The following is a 22003-nucleotide window of genomic DNA, read 5'->3' as shown; positions in this document are numbered from 1 at the left end:
ACAAATGTCAGATTGAAAATTAACAGCTTAGTTATTCACTTGAATGAAATTTTTGAATGTGGGATTGTGATTATGTTGACAATTTCTGAGACAGGATTATGAGAGTCTAAACAACTAAAAGTCAGTATATAGTTAATATATCATTACTATAGGAAGTCGTACAATAGTATGCAAGATTTGTATATACAGATATGTGTGTAATTGTTCAGAATATACATGAGCATTTGGTTAAAATGTATGAGGAGAGAAATAATGCTAACTATTTTGGAGATATGGCAAATGCGTTAGGGATAATGCAATTATTAAATATATTTTGATCAAGAAACATGTATACATGTAGTAACAGAACAAGCTAAGGAGAAATACAAAACCAGAATTACTTTACAAGAAAACACTACATCGAAGGAAACAATAACTAAACTTAAACTGTAAATATGCTCTCCACTGAAAGTATTAGGTCTCCAGGGAATAGCACTACATAAAAAGAGTATGTCAGAGAAAAATGAAACCAAAATGAATTGAAACCCAGAGTTAATGGGGCAACATTGTCGAAGTTTTGCCGTCATTAATATAGATGACGTCAAAACACTCCTTTATTGAACGGAGTATAGAAGACTAGGCATGTAAATTGAGCAATACAAACGCGTCGTGTTATTTACATGGAATCAGTCTCACCAATACCATTTTGTTTTGTTTATCTCCTGCACGCAAATATTTTTATTAGAATAATTATCTAATTTAACAAAATATCAAGAGAATCCACACGAAAAAAAACTTGAAATACCACTAGGACGCCCCAATCATCTTAACCCACATCTCACACAACAGCATCCGAGAGAATAGAAAGGATAAAAAGAAAACCCCGAGACCGAAACATCCGATAAGGATCGAAGCCGCCCCGAGACAAAAATCGCATCCATCAATCAAACTCAATCTCGTCTAACGCTCTTTAAATCCAATTAGCTTATTAAAGGGAGTGAAGAGCCGTCGAGAGCCATTAGGCTTAATATGGCGACAAATGCATTTATAAAACCAGAAATGAAACGTATCCATTGTTTGAATTGGCACTTTCGACGGGATCGATGGCGTCGGATCCCTGTTTATATCCGGGCCTCCTTCTCCTTCTCGAAATTAAAGTGTCCGCCCTGAATCGCACAGAAATAAATTGAAAATACTCGACGATGGCTCGGAGTCGTACCGCGAAATCGGCGTCTACGGGATTAGGGGTATTTTGACGAAAATGTATCGATTATGGAATAGAGGGGATGACGGCTTCAGTTGGTGATGGGATCATAACAGGCCAATTGAAAATTCCCCGCCCTTCCATAGTAAAACCCATTTTTTAGCAAAATTACTTTTTTTATTCAACATAATTCCCTTCGATGGTGATACACTGATTATAGCGACCCTCCAACTTTTCCATACCATTTTTGTAGCACGATTTGTCCTTTGCTTCAAAATAGGCCTCAGTTTCGGCAATCACCTCTTCATTGGACGACAATTTCTTCCCTGCGAGCATTCTTGTGAGATCTGAGAACAGGAAATAGCCGCTGGTGTCCAGATCTGGAGAATACTGTGGATGAGGAAGCAATTCGAAGCTCAATTCATGGATTTTTGCCATCGTTTTCAATGACTTCTGACACGGTGCATTGTCTTGGTGAAGTAGCACTTTCTTTTTCTACAAATGCGACCGTTTATCGGCAATTTCGTCCTTTAAACGGTCCAATAATGCCATGTATTAATCGCTGTTAATGGTTCTTCCTTTTTCAAGGTAGTCAATGAGAATTATTCCATGCGTATCCCAAAATACAGACGCCATCAACTTGCCAGCCGACTGTTGCGTTTTCCAACGCTTTGGAGCGGGTCTGTCGGTTGGACTTCGGAGTGAAATGATTTAGCTATGTTTCATCCATTGTCACATATCGACGCAAAAACTCGGATTTATTACGCTTGATCATCTTAAAACACCGCTCCGAATCATCAACTGGTCGTTGTTTTTGGTCAAAAGTGAACTCGCACGGCACCTACTTTGCACAGAGCTTTCTCATACCCAAATCTTCGTGAATGATATGATGTACATGTTTAATTGATATCTTTAGAGTGTTTGGTATTTCATTCAATTTCAATTTACGGTCATTCAAAATCATTTTGTGGATTTTTTAAATGTTTTCTTCGGTAACAACCTCTTTTGGACGTCCACTGCGTTTACCGTCTTCAGTGCTTATTTCACCACGTCTAAACTTACCGTACCAATACTTGATGGTTGATTTTCCTGGGGCTTTATGCTTCAACTGTATTTATTCCCTTCAATCAGCAATATTTTATCAACACGCGAAATTCCATTTTATCCATTTTTTTTTCACAATAACAAAATTTGCCTCACTCAAAGTGCTATAATTCACAAACTAATGATCCGACAGCCTAACTGAAAAACATATGGATTTTAATTTTAGTAGCGCCGTCTATGTATCAGGCCGGGGACTTTTCAATTGGCCTGTTAAAACTAAAGCTGATATATTATTATTATCACTGCATTGGTGAATGCTAGATTCATGCTAGAAAAATGTTAAGCAGCCTAATCTAACTGTTGGGAACTATCAATTGAAAATAATAGAAACAGTCGATAGTCGCAAAATAGTCGAACTTGTCGATAATAAAAAAAATAGCGCTTGAAAATAGTAATTACTATTTAAGTAAAATGCACACTTTGGCTGTTTTTCTATTCAGCGATAACAGACGCAGATGTAGGAATCCCTTTCCGTGCTAATTTTGAGACAGGAAAGGACGGAGATAATTATTTGATTATCTTTGCTGTACAGATCAACTCATTCTAAATAATTCTAGTGTGGAAATAAAAATAGAATAGTGATCCCAAACATATTTAATCGTATTTTATTGTTGGGAAAATTCTTTGTAAGAGCAAATCAGAAAGCTGAAACCTGCAGTAGTAAAATAGTATATTACAAAATATCATCTGACAGCCACAATATCGTCATCAAACCTAACAGAATACCTGGTGGCCACGTAGCAAGTGCCTATTGTTGTTGTCGATGAAAATCTACAAAATTTCTTGAAAATTCAATAAAAATTCATTGTAAGAGCAAAACAGAAAGCTTAAACCTGTAGTAATGAAATAATAGATTACAAAATGCCATCTGACAGTCACCATATCGTCATCAAACCTAACAGAATACCTGGTGGCCACGTAGCAAGTGCCTATTGTTGTTGTAGATGAAAATCTACAAAATTTCTTGAAAATTCAATAAAAATTCATTGTAAGAGCAAAACAGAAAGCTTAAACCTGTAGTAATGAAATAATAGATTACAAAATGCCATCTGACAGTCACCATATCGTCATCAAACCTAACAGAATACCTGGTGGCCACGTAGCAAGTGCCTATTGTTGTTGTCGATGAAAATCTACAAAATTTCTTGAAAATTCAATAAAAATTCATTGTAAGAGCAAAACAGAAAGCGTAAACCTGTAGTAATAAAATAATAGATTACAAAATGCCATCTAACAGTCACCATATCGTCATCAGACCTAACAGAATACCTGGTGGCCACGCAGCAAGTGCCTGTTGTTGTTGTCGATGAAAATCTACAAAATTTCTTGAAAATTCAATAAAAATTCATTGTAAGAGCAAAACAGAAAGCTTAAACCTGTAGTAATGAAATAATAGTTTACAAAATGCCATCTGACAGTCACCATATCGTCATCAGACCTAACAGAATACCTGGTGGCCACGCAGCAAGTGCCTGTTGTTGTTGTCGATGAAAATCTACAAAATTTCTTGAAAATTCAATAAAAATTCATTGTAAGAGCAAAACAGAAAGCTTAAACCTGTAGTAATGAAATAATAGATTACAAAATGCCATCTGACAGTCACCATATCGTCATCAAACCTAACAGAATACCTGGTGGCCACGTAGCAAGTGCCTATTGTTGTTGTCGATGAAAATCTACAAAATTTCTTGAAAATTCAATAAAAATTCATTGTAAGAGCAAAACAGAAAGCGTAAACCTGTAGTAATAAAATAATAGATTACAAAATGCCATCTAACTGTCACCATATCGTCATCAGACCTAACAGAGTACCTGGTGGCCACGTAGCAAGTGCCTATTGTTGTTGTCGATGAAAATCTACAAAATTTCTTGAAAATTCAATAAAAATTCATTGTAAGAGCAAAACAGAAAGCTTAAACCTGTAGTAATGAAATAATAGATTACAAAATGCCATCTGACAGTCACCATATCGTCATCAAACCTAACAGAATACCTGGTGGCCATGTAGCAAGTGCCTATTGTTGTTGTCGATGAAAATCTACAAAATTTCTTGAAAATTCAATAAAAATTCATTGTAAGAGCAAAACAGAAAGCGTAAACCTGTAGTAATAAAATAATAGATTACAAAATGCCATCTAACTGTCACCATATCGTCATCAGACCTAACAGAGTACCTGGTGGCCACGTAGCAAGTGCCTATTGTTGTTGTCGATGAAAATCTACAAAATTTCTTGAAAATTCAATAAAAATTCATTGTAAGAGCAAAACAGAAAGCGTAAACCTGTAGTAATAAAATAATAGATTACAAAATGCCATCTAACAGTCACCATATCGTCATCAGACCTAACAGAGTACCTGGTGGCCACGTAGCAAGTGCCTGTTGTTGTTGTCGATGAAAATCTACAAAATTTCTTGAAAATTCAATAAAAATTCATTGTAAGAGCAAAACAGAAAGCTTAAACCTGTAGTAATGAAATAATAGATTACAAAATGCCATCTGACAGTCTTCATATCGTCATCAAACCTAACAGAATACCTGGTGGCCACGTAGCAAGTGCCTATTGTTGTTGTCGATGAAAATCTACAAAATTTCTTGAAAATTCAATAAAAATTCATTGTAAGAGCAAAACAGAAAGCGTAAACCTGTAGTAATAAAATAATAGATTACAAAATGCCATCTAACAGTCACCATATCGTCATCAGACCTAACAGAGTACCTGGTGGCCACGTAGCAAGTGCCTATTGTTGTTGTCGATGAAAATCTACAAAATTTCTTGAAAATTTAATAAAAATTCATTGTAAGAGCAAAACAGAAAGCGTAAACCTGTAGTAATAAAATAATAGATTACAAAATGCCATCTAACAGTCACCATATCGTCATCAGACCTAACAGAGTACCTGGTGGCCACGTAGCAAGTGCCTGTTGTTGTTGTCGATGAAAATCTACAAAATTTCTTGAAAATTCAATAAAAATTCATTGTAAGAGCAAAACAGAAAGCGTAAACCTGTAGTAATAAAATAATAGATTACAAAATGCCATCTAACAGTCACCATATCGTCATCAGACCTAACAGAGTACCTGGTGGCCACGTAGCAAGTGCCTATTGTTGTTGTCGATGAAAATCTACAAAATTTCTTGAAAATTCAATAAAAATTCATTGTAAGAGCAAAACAGAAAGCTTGAACCTGTAGTAATAAAATAATAGATCACAAAATACCATCTAACAGTCACCATATCGTCATCAGACCTAACAGAATACCTGGTGGCCACGTAGCAAGTGCCTATTGTTGTTGTCGATGAAAATCTACAAAATTTCTTGAAAATTCAATAAAAATTTATTGTAAGAGCAAAGCAGAGAGCTTGAATCTGCATTAACAAAATAACAGATTACAAAATAAAGAGCGGAAACTTTTGCATTCTCCTAATGACGGAAACGTAACGATTTACGAGATCGTAAAAAGCTCTCGGAACAATGATCGAACACGGCGCTCGGCCTGGGGATTTTCGCTTCAATGTTGTACTGCACCGAATTCCGCGTTTTCCCCCGATTTTTTCCTCCTCGTTCGCCCGTTCCCTATCCCCCCGCGCGGCCGCTTGTCGTATCGGGAAAGTCGTAAAAACCAATTTTACGGTCGCCGCCGGTACAAACATATTTCGGGTTTATGGTGTAATTGTCTGGCCAGGTCACGAAATAATTAGCAGGTCTCACGGGACCCGTAAATTATTAATTTTAAAAAGTAATTACCCTCGATGCATGACCGTTAAATTGCGGCAGAGACGTTGCCTAATTGGGCATTTGACGTTTCCAGATCCCCGCCCGGGCGGTGAGGAAATATTAATCTTTCAAAGGTTACCAACATCTCCTGGTTTGCTTCTATCGATCCCGGATGTCCTTGACGTGTTTATGTAGAGGAAAACATTCGGTTTTCTTCTCGTTTTTACTTATTTTTTCACAATTGGGGCGGGGGAAACGTAATTTCGGTTTTTATGTTTTTAAAAGTGTTATTTTGGTCGAAAGTGTTCACTGGTTGAAACCCACGACAGGCTTTCGTAACTTTGTCAGTAGTTGGCATTCCAGAAGCTTCATTTCTGAGACGAGACAAAATGGACGAACTGCATATGGCAATAAAAGCATCTAGTTAATCCACTAGATATGTACATCAATAGCATGCTATTTGTTACTCTATGATAGTCGATTTTGGCTTAACATCTCTGTGCACTGAGTTTAGTAGATCAAACGGTTTACTCTCTTAAATCTTCTGACCAATCTATAATTATCTATGCGCTAGAGAACCTCGCCTTTGATGTGCTAATGGAACCTCTATTTATGTATTTCTGCATAGTTCTTGATAACTTTATCGACAGTTTTTACCTTCAGGTCCTTATGCAAATGTTCGTTGTTCGAGTGTACCACGGGGCATCAACAATATCTCGCAGTACCATTCTTTTGAATTTTTATATGATATATCGATTGCTTTGGCTGTTATAACTTCAGAGTTTAACGGTATAAGTCCACACTGGTATCAAGACTTGTTGGTAAAGCGAAACCTTATTTTTTACTGGCAAGACTTAATATGGACCCAATAATCAGTACATATTTTTGTACTTCAGATTAAGTTCTTCACATTTTTCTTTAACATGTGGTTTCCATCTGAGTTTAACACTAAGGGTCGTGTCATGATATTTGCCTGTATTTTCTACTTGCTAATTTATATATACTTTCTTGTGCTTTATTATCTTGTTGGTGGTACTATATATCAATATGCACTGATTCATTTTGATGGGCATTTTTTCTGCACATCATTATATGTTGGCAATAGCTGTTTGTAAACCGTCGGTTTATTCAGTTTTATTATCTCCAATGGCTAGTATTCATCTGCAAATGTAACAACAACGCTTTATTGACTGTAGGAAACTCCCGAATATACATGAGATAAAGTTAGAGTATGCTTGTTTGACTCTGAAATATCGGGAACTAATTATTTATTAATGAAATAGCCTATAGTATACTATGAATTATCTATAAAATGCTACAAAATGGTAAAGATGCAAGTGTACGAATAGTTTAATTATTACAAGTGGTAAGCTGTACAGTTCCTAGTGATGAGAGCTTCGTTAATAGTAAGAAGACAGCACACAGTAACTTCACCGCTTTCATACTTTTGCGCGTGCTCAGATATAACCTAATTCCTTGTAAATTTACTTAGTTTATATAAATATGTATTACTTAATAGATAAAATAGACACAGAATATGATAACGCATGTAGAAGGTATGACAAGATATGAAAAAGCAACAACATTGATGTTAATATGAAAATAGAACTTGTTTTAACGTGATAGTAAAGGTAAGAATGAAAATAGTCATATTTGTATATGTTTATACGTATACCTACTTATTTTGCAGATTGAAAATTGAATTTGAAAAGATGTAACAATGTCTGGATGAAATGTCAGGAAAATTTAAATAAATAGAGTGTAAATATAAGATATTGTTAATAGAAAGCGTGTAAAATAAATTTATAGCATACTTGAAACTTTGTGGTTTATTATTTCTTTCAGTTTATATAACTGTTCCAAGCAGATAACTAACACAGACATATTAAAATAATATAACGTAAAAAATCACAACGTATACAAAGAAAAGATAATCTAGGTAAAAACAACTGAATTATAAATAGCATATTTCAATTATCTAGACTACGTATTCATTTAGAACAGTTCTGACAAAAACCAACCATACAAGGAATTTACAAGTTGACTAACAACATACAGCATACAAGTTAAGGATCATTTAAAAGTTGTAGTGGAGATAGTCGTTAAATGTATAATATATGTTTCATATTAAATATGATTTTCAATATTTCCTTTATTTTGAGATTTCTGTGTTTTTGTTATAACAATTACATTAAGTCGTGATAGGGTGATTTAATTTGAACTAAATTTAATTGAATTTGAAGATCCACTCTAAACAATTTATCATTTCAAATGTAACCAATATCGATTTCGTGTATCTACTTCGAAATCTTTTTTTTATATTCTCCTTTACCAAAGAGGATTTATCTGGACTAGACATACAGTTTAACGTGGGCTCCGAACCACAGTCCTCGGCATTAAGCCTACCGACCGACGAGTGACCAACTTAGAAATCATCCCAGAAGACATCCGGTCTTACCCGTTCTGGTTACTGACGTGACTGAGATAATTTACATTGTCGGATTTTGCACTCTTACCTAGGACAATCACAGATATTAAACAATCACAAGCATAAATTCACGACCATGCCCCAGCAGGATTCGAACCCGCGACTATCGCAACACTATCATTCAGACAAGACAATCACAGACAGACATTTTATTGTCAAACAGGGTGGCGAATACACTGACCTATACCCAATATATTCAAGCGTTCCGCAAGGCAGTGTTCTTGGTCCATTTTTACTTCTATTGTATACATACCTACCGACCTCAAGAAATACTACTGTTGCAACATATGCTGACGATACAGCGGTTTTATCATCACATGAGGATCCAATATCAGCCACAAGAAACTTCCAACTTCATCTTAAGAAAGTCGCATTATGGTTGAAAACGTGGCTACAAACGGTGGTTTGTAGGAGAACATGCCCGTCAATAAAATTTAATAATCATGAACTTCCGCAAGCAGACAACGTTAAATATCTGGAATGCATTTTGATCGACGTTTGACACGGAAAAACATATAGTGACAAAACGCAAACAGCTTGAGCTTAAACTAAACCAAAAGTATTGGCTGATAGGGCGTAAATCTAAATTATCATTAGATAACAAGATAACGCTATGGTATTGAACTGTGGGGTACTACTAGCAAATCTAACATATACATCCTCCAGAGGTTCCAGAATAAAGTCAATCTCGTCATCATCGTCAATGCCCCATATTACGTGTCCAACAAACTGCTTCAGTGCGATATCCCCTTAAAATCCATAAATGTTAGTGCGAAGTACTCTGAAAGTCTATTAGGGCATCCCAATGCACTTGTTAAAGAGTTGAAGGTTCGCGATGATAGTGACGTGCGTAGGCTCAAACGCAAACTACCATACGAACTGATTAATAGATACATAGAATGAGATTTGATAATCTTTAGAATAAGTTAGAATGGTCTTTAGAATAAATTAGGATAGAGTTTAAAATAAACTAGAATAGTATCCAGAATAAGATTTAGATTATAAGTTGTACAGTAGATCACTTACTGAAGTGATCTTTTACATGTTAAGATGGTTATATTATATAACGGAAATCATATAACAATACTTATTGTCCACGGGCAGATTGTTAACATTCTAAGAGATTTGTAAAAAAATACTTAAAATATTTTTTTATTTAATTAATATTTTTATATATAATTGTGTAACTTGTATATAATATATAATTATATATTTGTATAATTGAATATTTTACTTTAATATATATATATATATATATATATATATATATATATATATATTATTTATACATACTCAGATTTTTGTTTACCCATTTATGTTCTTTGTAGAAAAAATTTCTCAACGCATCAGTTGTTTTTATTTTCGCCATTATACAATGTGGAAAAAATTGACCGAAAGAGAAAGAATAAGAAGAGAATTAAAAAGGTGACAAAAATAAATGTATCGTCCCTCTGCTAAAACGCGACACCTGGCGTTGTTCGCAGCAATGAAGGGGTGTGTAGCCGGTCTGTTGTAAATGCTTAGCGTGACTGGTTATCATGGGGGCATCTTATATGCCATGGTTTATACGCTGCAATCACGAGGCAATTGAATTTCCTGATCATACTCAACTTAATTTCCTCTAATATAACTTGATACTCACGTCAGATTGTCGAATGTTTTAGCATTCAAAAGGTTAAAATTGCTTCCGTTTGAGCGGCCAATTACGTAACCGTATCGGTTTGACCCAATTTATTATGGAGTTTTAGGTTTTATATCCTTGGGTAATGTTATAGTGGGAATTTATACGTATAGGTTGGTAAATAATATTTAATGTTTTTTCAGCGAAAAAATATTAGTCCGCGTAGATTAATATTTAAAAGGGTCTTTTAATGGGATTTACGCTTTTTCTACTTACCTTTTAAAATAACTAAAATAGCTATTAAAGTTGCGTAAACTATAAAATTATATATTCAATCTAAACTAATAGAGTTAGTTCTTTTCAAATATTATTATGTAATAATTGTTGTAAATAAACCTATAAAAAATACAAAATAGCTCTATCAACTTAGAATATACATATATATATATATATATATATATATATATATATATATATATATATATATATATATATGTATATATATGGATATATGGATTTGGCAACGTATAATCAAACTTGGCATTTTGCAAGGACGGTTTGTATTATCGCCTTTCATTTGTTTTTTTTTTAATATCAAGCCCAAATACATCCCTTACAACCCAATATTTCAAGTGATTATCTAATGAATGATAATAACAAATCGCTGAAATATTGCGAATGCACCTTAGTATGACACAGAAACCTTAGGAAAAAACCATTTGATCTTACTAATATCAGAGCGATTTTAGCGTTCAAAACAAAGAACAGATGTTCAAAAACTATTGGTCAAAAAGTTGAATATGAACCGAGCTGCAATTACGAATGATTACAAAGTATGAAAAAGATCCAAAAGACGGGAAGATGTGTACTACATGAATTTGAAAATCAAAAAATCATTGGTGAAATACTGCTTCAAATGTATTAAAGGAAGTCATTTCTGCATCAAAAGGCAATGGTAATTGCGAAAATCAGAAGGAAATTAATCACGATTATCATCTAGCGAAGCCAGCTCAAGTTTCAGTTCAAGTTCAAATGGTTGGCTCAGTTTTATCACTACATACAGTATAAAACAAAGTCGCCTTTTCTGTCCCTATATCCCTATGTGCGCTTAAATCTTTAAAACTACGCAACGGATTTTGATGCGGTTTTTTTCAATAGATAGAGTGATTCAAGAGGAAGGTTTGTATGTATAATACATGCATAATATACTAAGGCAACATTGCTAATTTTAGAGGTTTCTAACGTGATGTCGTAAATTAACCTATTTTTTTAGGCTTATTTAGCAATTAGCAAAAACGCTGCCTAACCCTACGAGTTAGATCAAATTAATGTACTACAGTATTGTACACCATAAAAAGGTCTACAAAAAAGTCCGCGATGGTATATGTTTATCTTTTAGGGATAACCCACATTAACCATTTTTATCGTTTACTTTTTACGTGAGAAAATGGCTTATTTACCAAGCTATTTTAAGCAATACGGCATTAATCCTTATCGAATTAAGTACCTTAAATACAGTGTGCAATTAATATAGATCAATATGGTTCCTTACAGCATGTAAATTAAACAAATATTTTCGGAGATATTACAAATTTAAAATTTGCGTTTAAAAATGTGTAATGTAATAAAAATTGTATGAATTTAGATATTCCAAAGATAGCAGGAAATCTTCATAGTAAGTATAGGGGAAGAGGAATTGTTTTACTCCAAATTTAATGCGTGCAGGCCAAGGGCAGTAATAAATGAACCAAAAATACTGGATCGATTTTAATCATGTTTTCATTGAGTGACATAGGCATATATATTTTATGCCCGTGCAAAGTCGGAGCGGGACGCTATGTTTTTATATACAACGTTCATATTTTTTCTGTAGTGTATTTAATTTAGTATCAGCATTGCACCCGTGCGAAGCCGGGGCGGGTCGCTAGTATAGTATATTATGAACTCTTAAAACCATCGGAAACGGTTAATATTGATCATTAATGATATCAATCTATTTCTCAACACTGATAATGACAACTTGATGCTAATCAATTTTAATCTTTCATAAGTTTTAGATCAATTCCACAGCTTCTACAACTTCATGAAAAAACGCCTTATTTACTGAGGAAAAAGAAGCAAGAATTGCTTCAACTTACAGTTACACCCTCTAACTTGTGGCCCTTCTCTTGTAAGGATTAGAAACCAATTAATCTGGTCTCCAAAAATAAACTAATATATAGCATAATATGTATGAAATAAATCAGATTACTGTAAAAAGTCAATTTAGTGAACGCTTCTTCAAGATATCACAACTTTTCTATCACAGTTATCATCTTCAAGATAGACAAAATACTTTTTGCTGATGCACTAATATGATAATGATGTGTGATATGGTTGTGTAATCCCTAAATAGCTCAAAAATCATATTTTCGAAATGTTTATACGTACAATACATACAGCGACCTAACTTTTCCATTAAATTAGACAACCGGACGCCAATAACTGATCGATAATTTCAGTCCCCATACTATTTTTCCATTTTCCGTCCGTTGACAGTTTATGGTCGTCGTTATTGTCGTACCGTCAAAATAACAACGGCAACCGAAAAAATTAACCGAATAATCTCGTCGCTCATACGCGTTTTAACGACTAAATTAAAAACCCACCGGTGGCGCTACGGGCGTGACACCCGATGGCAAAACGTTCGTTCAGGTCAAATTGGATCGTCAGAATCGATCATTCTGTCCGGTTCAGGGTTAGTTAACGTTCGATGAATTAACACCGTTTTTGTCACATCCTTGTCGTGTCAAAATTCCGAACTGGGGGAAAATAATCTTAATTGTGATTGTTTAAAAATAAATAATAAAAATAATGAAATATGTAATGCTCAGTTTATATCATATATATATATATATATCAGTCTTCTAGTCCGTTCAATAAAACAGTGACTCTCGCCATATAAGGTGAAGACATCAAAACTCTGTAATGTAGTGATGACAAACATCACTGTCCATTTTTCCTTAGTGTGGTCTGTCACTACCTGTGTATATCTTTCTTGATAAAACTAGATTTAATCACTGAATTCTCCCTAATACATTTACCATAACTGCAAGAGAGTTAGTATTTTTCTCACCTCACACACATTAAGAAAAACTCATGTATATTCTGAACAATTACATACTTATCTGTAACACATAAATATTTCATACCCTGCAATGCAATTTTCTGCAGTTATCTTCTATTAATTATATACACACCTTTAGTTGTTTCCACTCTCATACTCTCTTCGTAATTGTCAGCACTGCATCATTATCACATATACCCAAAGTTTCATTTAGTCACTGTCACTTTCTGAGTCACTGTTCGAGACAATCACTGTTAATTTCCAATCTATATAAAAATTGTTTGCGATTCCACTATCTGTCGATTTCTTGTTCTGTGTAACTGATCGAGTTCAAAGGTGTTATTTTAGACAATGCTTCTTTCCACATATCGAAACCGTTCTTGCTTGTATATCCTTCTCGACCAGCATGGCTATTTCTTTGCCCCGTATGAACTCGATTGGATTGAATATACAGTGATAGGGGAAGGTATAGTACTTAGGAAGGATAGGAAGATGTAATACTTTGTGGTCATATTGTTCAGCCATCTTATCAAAGTGTAAAAAATGCATGAAATGTTTAATTCATTTATATTTGCGAGTAGCAATTTCGAATAGTTCAGTTTTTAGCATAGTCTCTTCAAAACTGAGTTCATGTTTTGAAAGTCATTATTTCATTACATCATATGTCGATACACTTGCTGGATTTTTTTCCAGCAGTGTGCTATAATAAGGTGCGTTGTCCATAACAATAAATGAAGGTCTCTCCAGTTTCCTTAACAATTGATTTTCAAATCAATGCAAAAACATGTTATGGTTCATTTCTTCATAGTAGTCGCACTTACACTTGGAGGAAAACACTAACTCTGCTCCAGGAATAAAACCATTCATATTCCCTGCATGAATATCAATACATCTGCAATGCATTACTAAAAAATATTATGACCCACAAAACCTAATCTAAATCGCGTCAAGATGTGTATCTTGTATTTTCAAATAACAAAGCTTTCTTGATTTTATTTTAAGCTTTAAAAACTGAATTATTTTCAGGACAATGTCTAGAACTTCAATTATAACTCTTTGAGGGCTGTCTTTACTCTTTTTAAATCCTGAGTCCCGTCACAGTGTATACTTACATCCCTCAAAAAACTGCATATCCCTAATTTTTTTTATATCACCAAAATTGTTTGAGTTCTCATTGTTTTTATACATGTCATATATTTGATCTCGAATAGAGCTTACACCAATATGGTCTGGATTCGTCATCCACTTTGTGTGTGGACGGATTTACTTTGGTGAATCTAACATAATGTTCTTCATTTTTTTAAGAAATTTTAGGCACACTAATATTCAGCGCAACAGAAACACGCTAAAAACATTTAAAAAAAACTGCAACAATTTATAATATCGTCAACACTTACCTCTCTAACGGGATTTACTGGCACGAGGGGCCCCCATTATCAATCAGCAATGACAGTCAGCAATCAGTTTCTGACCCTCAATATCCATTGCTTTCGGCATTTTCAATCAGAATAATATGATATATTAAGCAGCGAGTTAAAATGTATCAAAACAAACAAAGAGCCAGAACAAGGTTTGTCAGTTTATAAACTCTTATTATCACTGATGTTTTGAATAATTTTGCAGACATTTGACAACCGAACGGCTTTTGCAGGGTGATCAGTTTACGTGTTCGAACGTATCAGATAGCTTTCTAATTGGAATAAAATGAAAAGGAGAGCATTGTCTGATTTTAAAACACATTTACCAATTACGGCGGGCAATACATTAAACAGCTTGTTATCGTGAGTTCATTGTTATTTCGAATAGAGTGTATATCAGGTGTTCATATAATTTTCTCCGTCCCTGTAGAGAACAGTTTGAACGTACCTTAAAATCATATTTGAAGCAATTAGATCAAGTGTTAGTTGTAGGTTATGTTGTTGCAGTGACACAAAATGGAAACGATGACCATTGCGAGTGAGAGCGTGTGGTTTCGAACGTGGAGAGGTGAATGTCGTCGCGCCAACGAAGCATTAACGGGGTCGTCCAGGCGATGAAATTCCGGAAGTCGCCGGAAATCCCATGGACCGTCACACGACGGTGTTCTTCAGTGTGGGACAGCGCGTGGAAGCTGCGCTGTTCGGAGCCGACACGTCTGACGACCAGGTCAAAAGTACGTATTTTTTTATCTTGTTTTGTAACAAAAAGCGAATTCTACAGCTATTTTTTATGTTCCCATATATCATTTCGATTGGACTAATACATAAATTCGTCCCAATTTAAATTAGTGCTTCAAAAGATATGATTAGTTAACTAACATTTATAACAAAATGTATAACAGGTCAATTGAAAAGTCCCCTGGCCTACCATAGTAAAACAAATTTTTTTTGGCAAAATGTGTTTTCTTTATTCAGCATAATTCCCTTCAAGGGTATGTAGCACGATTTGTCCTTTGCTTCAAAACAGGCCTCAGTTTCGGCAATCACCTCTTCGTTAGACGAAAATTTCTTCCCAGCGAGCATTCTTTTGAGATCTGAGAAGAGGAAATAGTAGCTGGGGGCCAGATATGGAGAGTACGGTGGACAAGGAAGCAATTCGAAGCCCAATTCAAGGATTTTTGCCATCGTTTTCACTAACTTATAACACGGTGCATTGTCTTGGTGAAATACCATTTTATTTTTCTTCAAATGCGGCCGTTTTCGTCCTTCAAACGATCCAATAACACTATATAATAGTCGCTGTTGATAGTCCTTCCTTTTTCAAGGTAGTTAATGAAAATTATTCCATGCGCATCCCAAAATACAGACGCCACAAGCTTGCCAGCCGACAGCTTGCGTTTTTCCACGCTTTGGAGCAGGTTTATCGTGTGCAGTCCACTCGAATGACTGTAGATTGGACTTCGGAGTGAAACGATGGATCCATTTTTCCTCCATTGTCACATGTTGACGTAAAAACTCAGGTTTATTAAGCTTGATCATCTTTAAACACTGCTCCGAATCATCAACTCGTCGTTCTTTTTGGTCAAAAGTGAGCTCGCTCGGCACCCACTTTGCACAGAGCTTTCTCATACCCAAATATTCGTGAGTGATATGACGTACATATCCATTTGATATCTTTACAGTGTCTGCTCTTTCATTCAATTTCAATTTACGGTCACTCAAAATAATTTTGTGGATATCTTAAATGTTTTTGTCGGCAACAGCCTCTTTTGGGCGTCCAGTGCGTTCACCGTCTTCAGTGCTCGCTTCACCACGTCTAAACTTAGCATACCAATCCTTGATGGTTGATTTTTCTGGGGCAGTGTCCGGAAACTCGGCCGGGGACTTTTCAATTGACCTTTACACTATCGACTAGAATACTGTAATAAAAAATCACAAAAATATTTATTTATTATAGAAGAAAAATAACTAAATAGTGGCTACCATTCGGGTTTTGTGTCAAAACTAAAACACTATTTAGAAATCAATATTTTATAACGTGATATTAATCACTCATATATTTTTAGATAACACAATAATATTTTTATTTTTTTTTTGATAAACTATATTATCAAAATTGATCATTAAACAAAACTGCAATTATGGAATAGTTACTCAAGCACGGGCTATAAATGTGAACTTAAGTATCTTCTAAGAAATCAATATTCATATAATGCGTCTCTAGTAAGAGATCAAGTAACTTTGGTAATTGTTAGAAATTAATTTTTTTACTTGCGAAAATCACATATCCAAATGTCAATTTCTAACCCTGCACAGTCATTATGTGCCCAGAGCTCAGACATCGAACATTTAACCAGAGTGATCTTGTCTGTCTTGTTTTTTTCTGAAAAAATACATTTTACATCTATAAAGTCAGGGGCTTCTTTTAAAAATCCCGTAAATGTTTTGTCTAATAGTTGCAACTTGTGTGTTATGTAGAATGGCAAAGACATTATATCAAAGTTATTTTCTCTAGCCAAGTCATTATTACATCAATGTTCCTGGCGTGGCTGAAATATCCTTCTAATATTTGGAGAACTCTTGATTCTGGTGTTGGGGTGGTATGTTTTATGAAATGTTTGAAACAATCTGTAAAATAACTCATTTTAATCCAGCCAGACGAATGTGCAACTCCTTCAGCTCCAGGAGGACACCTTATCATCAGTTCGGAGCTCATATTTTTTCTTAGTGAAAATTATAAACGGAAGTACCAAATGCCCAGTGTCATCAGGGTCATGGGCGCCGAAGGCTTGTTGAGTTCTTGTTCTTCCACACGATCCTCGCTATTTGTTAGTGGTAAAGCCGACAGGGTGGTCCACCTATTGTTGCGATAGTCGCGGGTTCGAATCGAAAATTGTTTTTTCTGATTGTTTAATATTTGTGATTGTCCCAGGCATGAGTGCAAAATTCGACAAGGAAAATGATCGCAGGAACGCCAGTAACTAGGCTGGGCAGGACTGGATATTTTCCGGGATGATTTCTAAGTTGCTCACTCACTAGTCGGTAAGCTTAATGCCGAGGTCCGTGGTTCGGAGTCCACGTTAAACTGTAGGTCCAGTTCAGATAAGCCCCTAGGTGCTAAAAGGAGACTTTAAATTATAGAAAAAAAAAACAAAATTAGCCAATTTAGTCTAGCCGGCCGTTCTGGAGTTCTAGTGAGACTAAATACGAGGGTCACTAGTTCCATTTCAGGAATTGGCAACACTGTTTTCCATGTGAGTCCATCTGACAGTTCTATCGTAAAGTTTGACATTTTTGACGATATACGTACTCAGAACATTTTGGAACAAAAATGGAACTGAATCGTAAACATTTTGATTTTTGATGATTTTTTACGATTTTCAACTTAGACTATCACAACGAGTGCATCGATCAACTTACTTTGACTTTTGGCGATGAGGCTCCATCAAAAACCATGGTGTATCGCTGATTTAGTGAGTTCAATCGTAGTCGTAGTTCGCTGTCCGACGAGTTTCGTGAAGGTCGTCCAAAATGGGCTGTTGTGCCAGAAAACATCGATGTTGTGTGCGAAATGATTAAGCAAGATCGTCATGTCACCTATTGTGAGATTGAGGCATCCCTAAGCGTTAGTTCTACTAACATATATGCGATTTTACATAAACACTTAGCTTTGCGAAAGTTACGTTCGCGTTGGATCCCACATAACTTGACAATCGCTCAAAAAAAGGCTCGTGTCGATTTGTGCAAAGAAATGCTTAAGAAATTCAATCGCGATGCTTCGAAAGACGTTTATAAAATGGTGACAGGTGACGAATTATGGATATATTCGTATCAGCTAGAAAGTAAGCAGTAGTCGGCTGTATGGGTGTTCCAAAATGAACCAAATCCAACAAAAGTCGTTCGCGCGCGAAGCACTTCAAAGAAAATGGTGGCCTGTTTCTTCGGGAAAACTATTCATATTGCAACAGTGACTCTAGAGGATCATAGAAAATGTAAATGCTATGAAAATGTAAATCATGTAAATTCTGATTGCTTCACATTCATTTTTTTGTCAGAAATCTTCGGTGAAATAAGGAAAACAAACAAGAGAGGCCAGATTGTTCTTCATCATGACAATGCGAGCTCTCACACATCGGCTCAAACGAGAGAGTATTTGATCACTCAAAACATCGTACAGTCCTGATTTTGCACCCAAGGACTTCTTTTTGTTCCCTTCCGTGAAAAATAAACTGCGTGGTTAACGATTTTCATTGCCTGGAGTAGCTTTTGAAGCGTTCAAAAATCATGTTTTAAAGATACCTCATTCGAAATGGAATAAATGTTTTGAAAATTGGTTGAAGCGTATGCAAAAGTGTATCGATCATCGTGGCGAGTACTATGAAAAACAGTAAAAATATATTCGCAGTTTAACTATTAGTTTTTTTCCTATTCCCGAAATATAAATAGTGATCCTCCTACTAATTCATTGATCAGTGACTCGAATATTTAATTTCCTTTGTGAGAATATATCAAAAACAGTATTGATTTAAATAACGGAACGAAGGTGGAAAGTAGAGAACGAGAAAATGTACGTCACATAATACGCATTCAATGCTTCGATATTTTACTCTTTTCAACACCCCCAGCGCATACCCCCATACATATTTCAGGAGGCCAGCGGGTTTTTTATTTTTTTCCTGCAGCCCTCGATGAAGCGAATTTGAAAGTTTGATCATATAGCGAACTCACAGCTCCGTATCGATTACATTCTGTTGACTTATGAATAAATTCTTTGCTGGAAAATTTTATTTAGTTCGCCGCTAAAACGCGAAAATAAAAAACCAACTCGTCAGACTAGTTTTTGTGTCAAGATTTTTTTTATTTGGACGGTTTGTATCGAACTGTATAAAACTATGAAACTATAATAAAAAAAACCAACGTATAGGATCAAATTGAATGTATTTGATGAAAAAAATATATCCACTGTGGTATTTGGATATTTATTGGTCTGTTTTCGAATTGATAAACCGTTAATATTAATGTATATCCCTAAATTGAAGTCCAGAATTTTCCATGTTTTTAAAAGGATTTCAAAAATGACAAAAATGGAATGAAATGTGAAATAATAAACAAAGAGAAATATATTTAAGTAATATATATTTAAAATATTGAATTAAACTCTCCAAATAAAAAACTTGGCAAACCAATCAAACAAGCCGGACCTATTCCGCTGCTACCTGCGATATCAAATAATTTGAGAAACTACTCTTAAAATGTATTAAACCATTTATAAAAATAACAGATTTCCAGTTTGAATTTCAAAATCACCACTCGACAATCGACCAAGTTCACAGAGCAACAACGGTTGTTGAAAGAGCATTCGAAGAAGAGACATACTGCCCCTCTACTTAGATCAACCAAGAAACTGTTAACATTGGTTTTGTAGTTCATGGGACAGTCTCGAGTTCAGTGAAGAAGGAGAGTCCCATATTTCCTATTTTGTTCATAAAACAATACTTTATGAAACAATTTTTCATCGAACAAAGAGTTAACCATCTGCTGTTGAACGATATTTATTCAGTCTTCTCGTCAAAGGGATATGTTAAACCACGATATTGATTTTGTTTAACATATCCTATATTTTTAAACATCTTAATGACGTATATACGAAAAAACTTTGAACAGACTATAGCTTTATTTTAGGATGACTTTTATCTATACAAAATGTTATTATTTATTTGTCTATTTAATCTAAACATTGTAACTGTTGCCTTTTTGTTTTGAAATTCCCTGGAATTAATTTCGTTAATAATTCTTGCTCTGAGTCGATATCCTCTAAGAATGCTAAAGATTTGGAGATATTCTGAACCAATAATATCAATCAGTCTATCGTTTTGATGTTAGTAAGCTATTAAATTCGATTCAACAGCCAGTACTTATCCTGAATTAAAAAGATTTAATACCGACAGCGGAGACCCTTTGATGATATAAATCGTTTACGGGAATAATTTAATTTTTTTTTCTTCCGAAAATTCTGAACCTACACCAATCCCAGTACACAATAACAATCAACGTCAATGACGTCAATTTTCGCGAGAACTTCGGAGCGGGGATAAAAACGAAAAGTGCTCCTATTTTGTTCCATCGAGTACGTCGTTAAATTCGTCCAGGGCCAAAATAAATGGACCGTTCTCCATAGCGACGCTTTTGAATGTACATACGCCGCGTGGAGTGGATTAACGTCAGAGCCGGTACGTTTCATGCAGATGGAGAGGACCAAACAGGAAAACGCCGAGAAAAAATCGAAATATTACTGATTTTCTTGCTTTTTTTTTCTGAAAATATCATATGTAGTTAATTCAAAACAGCAGTGTACCCACCTGTCAAGACGTCCAATGTTGCCGCAGCAACTCTGAGTTTTAGTACATTTTGACTTTGACATAACAACATTGTAATCTAAATAAAATAATTAAACAAAAATGTTTCGTATTGTAATTTATTTTAAAATTATAGAACTTCAAATGCAAATATTATCGAAGAACTTAGAACTATAATTAATTATACAGTCACAATAATTTATAGGGTAGAGTTGTTTCATGATATTTGCAATGATATTTTTTCCACTGTGGTATAGGTAAAGCTCTAGGCGCTTTTTTATGTAGTGGTATCCCCCGAAGGTCAAATCCACCTAATTAACAATTATATATCTCAGTAATGCATTTTACTTCACTCTTCCATCATCCTGTCTTGGTAATTGTCTACCATTTGTCAATATCTTCTTCAATGTGTCTGATAGAGCTCATCCAAGCCGAAGGTGTTATTTTCGACAATGCCTCTATCAATAAATCCAGACAGTTCTGTGTTGAATATCCTCCTCGACCTGAATGCCTATTGTAATAATTCTTTGCAATATCTTATATCAACTAAATTGGATTAAATATGCAATTGCAAAATGCAATTAAATATTTCATTTATATTTACCGGGTAACAATTTGAAATAGTTCATTCTTTAACATAGTTTTTTCGAAACTTAATTTATATACTTTAAACCATTAATTAATTGCAGCCTTTGTTGATGCATTTGTTGGGATTTTCTCCACCAATGTACTATGATTAAATTGTACGTAACAATAACTGATTTTCGAACTACTGCTAAAACAAATTTTGGTTCATTTCTTCATGGTAGTCACCCTTGGACAACCATGGCTAGAGGAACACACTAATTCTTCACCAGAAAAACTGAAAATTGATGAAAAACTGAATATAGAAGAGTTATCTGAAACTACTTCAGAAAAATGCTATTATTTCTGGACTAAATCTAATAATTAAATGACGATTATAATCACCAGATTTTTTCCTATCAAACTAGTATGGAATGAAAAATGAAC

General features: G+C 34.7%; 1 protein-coding gene across 6 annotated transcripts in view; it reads left to right on the top strand.

Moving 5' to 3' along the window:
* Pde9 (Phosphodiesterase 9) overlaps positions 1–22003 on the top strand; it is a 289689-nt gene that overhangs the window by 193473 nt on the left and 74213 nt on the right. For 4 of the 6 annotated variants that reach the window (XR_013007241.1, XM_076414786.1, XM_076414787.1 and 1 more), the window contains one exon: positions 15144–15370. Coding sequence is in view for 5 of the 6 variants with exons in the window: in XM_076414786.1 (XP_076270901.1) it covers positions 15280–15370 (91 nt within the window). In the remaining variant the exon portion in view is untranslated. Of the gene's footprint in view, positions 1–15128; positions 15371–22003 lie in introns of all 6 variants that reach the window. The other 2 variants (XM_076414788.1, XM_076414785.1) reach the window with 1 other exon arrangement.

Source organism: Rhynchophorus ferrugineus, unplaced genomic scaffold, assembly GCF_030347505.1.
Source record: "Rhynchophorus ferrugineus isolate W39M unplaced genomic scaffold, kcgeb_rfMv2 rfM9, whole genome shotgun sequence".
NCBI lineage: Eukaryota > Metazoa > Arthropoda > Insecta > Coleoptera > Curculionidae > Rhynchophorus > Rhynchophorus ferrugineus.
Note: the sequence above shows the minus strand (reverse complement) of the source record. Positions and strands in the feature narration are given on the sequence as shown.